At 38.7% G+C, this 6,984-nt stretch overlaps 1 protein-coding gene across 1 annotated transcript in view; it reads left to right on the top strand.

The window, feature by feature from the left end:
- LOC107712488 (neural-cadherin-like) overlaps positions 1 to 6,984 on the top strand; it is a gene marked incomplete at its 5' end in the record, with an annotated part of 181,396 nt that overhangs the window by 148,953 nt on the left and 25,459 nt on the right. The window contains 3 exons of the mRNA XM_016517756.1: positions 1,153 to 1,280; positions 3,810 to 3,937; positions 4,322 to 4,445. Coding sequence (XP_016373242.1) covers positions 1,153 to 1,280; positions 3,810 to 3,937; positions 4,322 to 4,445 — 380 coding nt within the window. The remainder of the gene's footprint in view (positions 1 to 1,152; positions 1,281 to 3,809; positions 3,938 to 4,321; positions 4,446 to 6,984) is intronic.

Here is a 6,984-nt window from a genome sequence, read left to right as displayed (position 1 = left end):
TTAGCTAACACCTGCAAAGTGCAGAGCAATATTATTAACCAGTACTTCTGAGCCATTATTTCCATCATTGCTCTATTTGTGTCTCAGCATGTGCACACCAAACATCCCCCTCAACAGAGACAGCGAGACAAAGTCCCTCAGCACTCATGAGCCGCTTGAATGGGTTAAAACAGGGGAGGATGATGGAAGGCATTCACTACCCAGAGCATTCTGTGCAAGAAATAATAGGAGAAGAATAACAGCAAGTGACAGCAAGAATAAAGCACAGATGGACGGCATAAATCAACCAGTTTTAATGACGGTGTGAAGGAATTAGCCAGGACAATCTGTCTGGAGAGTCAGTCATTTGATTTGAGCTAATGAAGTGGGTACATGCGTTTTGAGAAGCATCTAGTGTTGCTAAATTGCAGCTCATCTTACCTCTTATACAGTAGAAAGAAAACACTGTGCCCAGCGAAAGTTCACTTTCACGGTCAGCAGACCGTGAGTGCCAAACAGTGCGACATAGCCGAATCGAGAGGAAGCGCGTGTTATTTACAGAAATGACAAAAGTGCAGCATCAAAGGGAGAAATCGAGAGGATGACAAATAAGAAAATAGAGGGAGAATTTGAAGACATATTGGAAAAGCGGGTTGGTGAAACACAAGACAGATATGTCGGCCAAAATGAAGGCTTATTTAACAGCAAAGACCCTGCTGACAAATGTGAAATTAGTTGGAGGCGTTTCTTCCCGTATGCTCAGACTCACAGTCAGACTATACCAAGCTTAAGGAAGTCTTCCTGGCTTCATTAATTTTTAATTTGCCAATCGACTAACTCAGACAAAAAGAAGAACTTTCTCTAATATGTTTTTCCTATTATGCCAGAGGATGATATAATCGTAATTGAGGCAGGCTCTGCAGTGCTTACTTGACCCTGTAATGTGAAACAAAGGGGTAGTTTATGTGATACATTTGTTAGTCAAAAACCTGCTGTTGGTTGAGCTTATATAATGCTTTCAATAGGTTGTTTTTCGACGGTGTACATGCTCAAGGTTGAGTCTTTATAACCATCCTCCACTCCTTCATAGTTCTGTGTCCGTGTTTTAACTGTCCACATATCTACCCTTTCTTCTCATCTCTCTCTCTGTCTGTCGCTGTCCTTCTCTCTCAGAACTGATCGACGGCACCCCCACCCTGAAAATTAACCACGGCTCGGGTACATTGGTCCTGCAGTTGCCGGGCAACGTGAACGTAGCGGATAGACGGTGGCACAGACTGGACGTGAGGAGCAACAGCAAAGTAAGTGTTCACCGTTAGCAAGCGACTGACTGCTGAGCCCAGCCATCTTCCTCCAATAATACACCTCAGCACTTTTGTACAAGTCAAAGTCTTATCTCTTCTGAAATCATCCAAAAGGGACAGTGGAACTGTGGTGGCAGCTGTTAGCCAGGGTTTACTCAATCCCAGACATTGTTTAGTGTGCTAATTTGTATTCAGTGTTGCCAGGACTGTTTTAGATTCAGCAGCTACTCTGTTGCTGCTAGGCTCTGTAGTAGCGCTGGCATGTAGTCTTGCCGTGGTGCAATTTGCCTTAGGGTCAGTCTGAAATTGCTTGAAATTATAACGCTTATTGTTCGATACAAACAGGACGCAAGCGTCCTGCTGGGTGTGAAGGGAACATTGCAGGTTGGAGCTTTTAGCATCTTGACATGCTATGTGTTTAATATTACCACGCCTGAGGGTTTAGCCTCTACAGAGAGTGGAGAAAGAGGGTGAAGTGTGAGGAAACACAACACCTTTTTTTGTTTGTTGCTTCTTCCAGCATTGAAGATCTCAGAGAGAAAGAGCTCTTGACTTGTGTTTCTGTATAAGCGGACATCTAAGGCTGGAATACACTTAATGGCTTTTGCCCTGATTTACTGAAAGTCAGAACCAGTCTACAGATATTGGTCTGTCGTAGTTGACGGATTTCACAGAAAATCAGGTAGTGTATGATTGGAACAGAATCTGATTTTTTAGTTTCAGGATATCAAAGATTTGTATTATTTTGAGCCAATTTTAGGCTTTACGCTTTAAAAAATCTATGAAAACATCGTAAAATTAATCCATATTAATCAAGCAGTTTAGAGACATGGTTGCTTTATATGATGAACATATTTAATTTAGGATTTTATGCACACATAAACATTGATGAACACATACAGAGCATATCAAATATGGTCAGTGTATGAGAATAAACCTCATTGGATCTCACATCAAGCAATCACATTTGAGCTTCAGAAGACTTGGGTTAGAAGTTTGGGACAACATGAGGATGAGTAAATGATAACAGCATTTTCATTTTGAGTGAAATATCCTTGTATCCATGTTCTGCATACGTCTGTCTGTGTATGTGTATATACACTCTAAAAAAATACTGTTTTTTTTTTTTTTACGCAAATGCTGGGTTCAGCCTTTTGGGTCATTTTATTAGGTTATTTTTAATATTTTATTATTTTTACCCAACTGTGCCAAACTGGTTAAAACTGGATACATCTATCAACGGTCATTTTGTGTTCTGTCCTGAGAGAAAACTTGACTGATAGGAAACTTCCTGAATGAAATTAAGGTTTGGATTACATTGTATTTCTTTCAAATTATTACTGTACAAATAGGAAAATGTCTGTAGTCTCACATTTTTACTTTTTTGTTTAAATGTATGTTGCAGCTAACATCTGCTTAGAACACTATCCTTCTACAAACACTGCATCCACTGGATCTACAAATGTGCGACCAGGGCTAAACACAATGCGACTTTGCTGTTATATGTAACAAAGTTTCTGTGCGCTCCACTGACTAAAATAGGAGCGATATTGATCCTGTGCTCGAGCGACGCAGCTGTGGCCGCGCTATGCGTTTGACAGGTTGAAACTTAAATGTCTGACAGACCAGATGGCATGAGGTAAAGCTGTTTTTGATGTAACTTATCAAACATGAATATATAAGATTGTCATTTACGAACTGGAACAGCCCACTGATAGCAGTTTTCTTCCCACAGATTCCTATTGGCTGCTCTTGCTGCTCCTGTCCCATCTTAAAACGTTTACTGAATGGTTACTGAGTATTTTATGACTGTAAAAGACTGAATTGCCATTGAATAAAAAATATTGTATATAAACTGTTCAGATTTTAGAGTACATTTTTATTATTTAAAATGAAAAATCATTCAATAGGTTAACTGACCCAATACTATGTCAAAAAAACAACCCAAAAGGGTTGCATTAAAAAAAGCATTTTTTAGAGTAACAAACCTCAACTTTGTATGAGGTCTCAGTGACCCAAGGACGAAGCTTGAAGTATGTACCTAAAATTGACGTAGCTGGATGATACTTAGGACTTTTTTGAAAATATTACATTATTTCTGTTTGGTGTATCGGAGCACCCAGTTGTAAAACATGAATCAGTCCAATTAATTTTTACATTCTACATTTTCCAGTACACACTCTACCTCTTCTACAAATTGATTTATTTTATTCTATTTTTCAGCAGTGTTTTTGATGAGGTCAAATTGAACCCAAACAGAAATAACATTAGCAGAATGGATACCAGTCACGTTTCTGAGAATGTTATGAGATACAGCTTCAATAATATGTAGCAACAAGGTTTTGACCAGAGGAACATATTACATGGATCAGAAGGGGAAATAGGATGTTTATTTAAAAAGTACTCCATTAAATGGTCTCAGACCATGATGTTTAATATGCTGCCAATCAATGGTGTTTCATGGAAGTCAAATTGCTACATTTTTGTGGTGATAAAGGTCCTTTTTCACCCACGTTTCTTCTTCAGGAGGTTCGTTTTACACTTGACAGGTGCGCAGGAGCCACTATCATGGAGATGGAGGGAGTGGGCAGCTGGCTAACTACTGAAGACCACACTTCCTGTGAAGTTACTGGCATCACACCAAATATGGACAAGTAAATCACTTCATTTATTTCTCTTTTCACACCAATGCATAATTGTTTAAAGTGTTAAAAAATATGGCCCTGATGGACCATTACAATTGGAGTGCTAAAGAAATCATTCTTCCGCCTTGATAGCAGGTCACAGAGGACAAGTCAATGAAACAATCATCACATACTCTTTCTCACTCTACATATGAGCCTCATGCCAGTTACTGACTCGATAATGTATTGAAACATTTACAATTACACAAATGTCTCAATCTAAAAGGTCAAATGAATTATCAGAGTTAATCTCTAGTGAAAAATGACCTCTCTATAGCATACAGCACATTATTAACTCATGTGGTAGAGAAGCAAAAGTGGCTAGGGTAACAACATCCTCTGATGCGATTTCAGGCATCTGAACGTGACACAGGTGCTTCAGCTAGGAGGAGTGAATGAGAACCTGCCATATATCTACCCTCAACTACAACACAAGCACTTTACTGGCTGTATCCGAAACCTCGTTGTGGACAGCAAGGTGAGGAAATGCATGCATATCAGTACAAACAGAGATGCATCTTTGATAGAGTGAGGAAAGATGAAAACAGTGATAGAGTGAGGGAAGAAGAAAAGATAAAGAAGCTTTATTATGCACATCACAATTATGACTTTGACTGGTGTACGAGAGTTTTTCTCTCTGGTTGTTCTTGGTCTGGAGGTGACAAAAGCCTATTTTATGAATTCATCAATGCTGATAGCAGTTGTGCTTCTTAAACTCCTTGTGGAAACCAAGCTTAATTTTTTCAGGATTCTTGACGATGAACAGAAAGTTCAAAATGACTAAGAACCTTTGACTGAATGGTTCTTTGTGGAACCAAAAATGGTTCTTCTATGGCATCGCTTGAAGAACCTTTTGAAGCACCTTTATTTTTAAGAGTGTACACGCAAAAAAACTGAAAAATTTTGATTTTCATCGAATTTGAGTTTGTTCACAAAATTAGTTCATTAAGCTCTCGAATAGTGATCCCAATGCTCCAAATAGTAATTACACACAATTATCTTTATTTGTACTTTTTCTGAGGGGAGTACCTTTTCTCTGCTCCCTTCTCGCCCGCATAAAAGGTGCTTCTGGCAGTGCGCAATCCAGATAAATATACATATACAGTATACACAGAATTAAAGTTTTTAAGTATTCATGCAAACATAATATGTTATCTCTTTAGTGAACCTTTTGGGGAAATGTTGGGGAAAAACATCTGATGTGTAACATTATATTAGATCCGTGCATTATAGTAGGTCTTGATATAGGCCATCTGTTGCATTAATGTTAATCTAACAATAAAAGAAAAGAGGAATCACTCACTGCTCTTGATTGAACTGCTTTTGTAGTTTAATTATCAGTGTATTTGTAATGAACACACTAAAGGGAGTTTTACATTTGATTATTAGTTTTTCTTACTTGAATGCCTTTGTTTAGATGTTAAATGAAAAAGGTAATGCATTCTTTGCTTTTCTTATATTTGTTCTACTGTTGTTTTTTTGCATCTGTTTTTATAATAACACAGATAAAATAAAATTTATAATATCTATAATAACAAAGATAAAAAATACATATATTGTGATTATTAATATAGTAATTATTATTAAGAAAAGAACTGGAGGAAAAGATACAATGTTGCTAGGAGATTTTGCTTTGGAACATTCAGAAAACTTTAACTTGATTTTTCTCAAAATTGAGTTTGCTGACTCTATCAACTTCAAACAGGTGTAGCTCAGTCATTTTTTTGTCTGATTCCAACAAATCATACATAATTTTGAAGGTCTTTTAATTGACAATGTGAAAATAGAAATAACTCATTTTTGAAAATTTGCTCATTGTGACTCATTTTGTCAGCACTAGTCACAAATATACCAGCCATAGATATTGCTAATACATGTCCCAGCGTAGTTCTGTCAGTATATGTACTTTTAACTATTTAGCTGCTAAATGAGATTTGATTATAAGCTGTGTACTGCCTAGTTCACACTTTCTCTTTCCAAGAAGTGTTATTTGAAGTGAGGTATAATCGACCGTGCCACTGGCCATAGTCTTAAGCCGATCTGTGATCTCACTCCACGTTATGTCAAGGTTTGTTACAGTGGGTGACTGTTTGTTTCTCATTTTAACATCATGACTCAGTTGAAGGTTCTTGAGTCTAAAACACTTAACCAGTGGTCGTCAGACACAAAGAAACAGCACAGAAGTGTTAACTTAGGCTACTGTGGCTTGCCTAGAAAGCAGGTCATAGACTGTTAGAGGAGGAAGGACAGAGGTAGAATTGCTATTTTAGACTCTCTTCTGCCCTCTTTCTTTTCTCAAATAGTTTACTTCCTCTTGCTCTCTCCCTGTTGTTGACCTGTAAGAATTCTGAGTAGGCTTTTTTGGTGGCAAATACACAGTGTTATGGGGTGCATGGCAAAGTGGTTTTAAGATTTAAGGATATTATGCCATTTACTTAGCCACTTTGGGAGGTACATGCAGGGAACTACAGTACGTTACTTAAAGGTCACACAGGTTTGCTTGAGCCGTGAAATCATAAAAGAGAAAGTACAGTCCTTTATTAAAACCAGACTTAAGCAAGAGAATAAACCAAACTCTTAACCTTACAGTGAAAAGACCGACCTTTCAGAGGTGTACACAAAAAAAAAAAAACACAGCAAATTACTATGAAATAACTATGAAAAAGCAATAACTATGAAAAAGTCACACTAGTGTCACTTCTCGGGAGGCAAGGAGCGAGGAACGAGGAAACAAGGAGATAACTTCAATTCACAGTCTTTACTGATCACACGGGGAACGTAGGAGACACTGGAACACAAGGAATGACCCGTAGCAGGAAGAGCACAGCAGGACCCAGGCCACAGCCATAACAGCGGCCCACGGTGGAGCCGGCTGAGGGAGGAGCCATGGAGGAGGAATGGCCACCGACTCCAGGGGGCCGACCAACGGTGGCGAAGCAGGTGGTGGAGGATCCCGAGGCGGAGACGGAGAGCCAACGAGCCAGGGGGATGCCGAGGATCCGGGGGGCCAGGGTGGA

Source organism: Sinocyclocheilus rhinocerous, unplaced genomic scaffold, assembly GCF_001515625.1.
Source record: "Sinocyclocheilus rhinocerous isolate Xijiao unplaced genomic scaffold, SAMN03320098_v1.1 scaffold838, whole genome shotgun sequence".
In the NCBI taxonomy this organism is placed as follows: domain Eukaryota; kingdom Metazoa; phylum Chordata; class Actinopteri; order Cypriniformes; family Cyprinidae; genus Sinocyclocheilus; species Sinocyclocheilus rhinocerous.
Note: the sequence above shows the minus strand (reverse complement) of the source record. Positions and strands in the feature narration are given on the sequence as shown.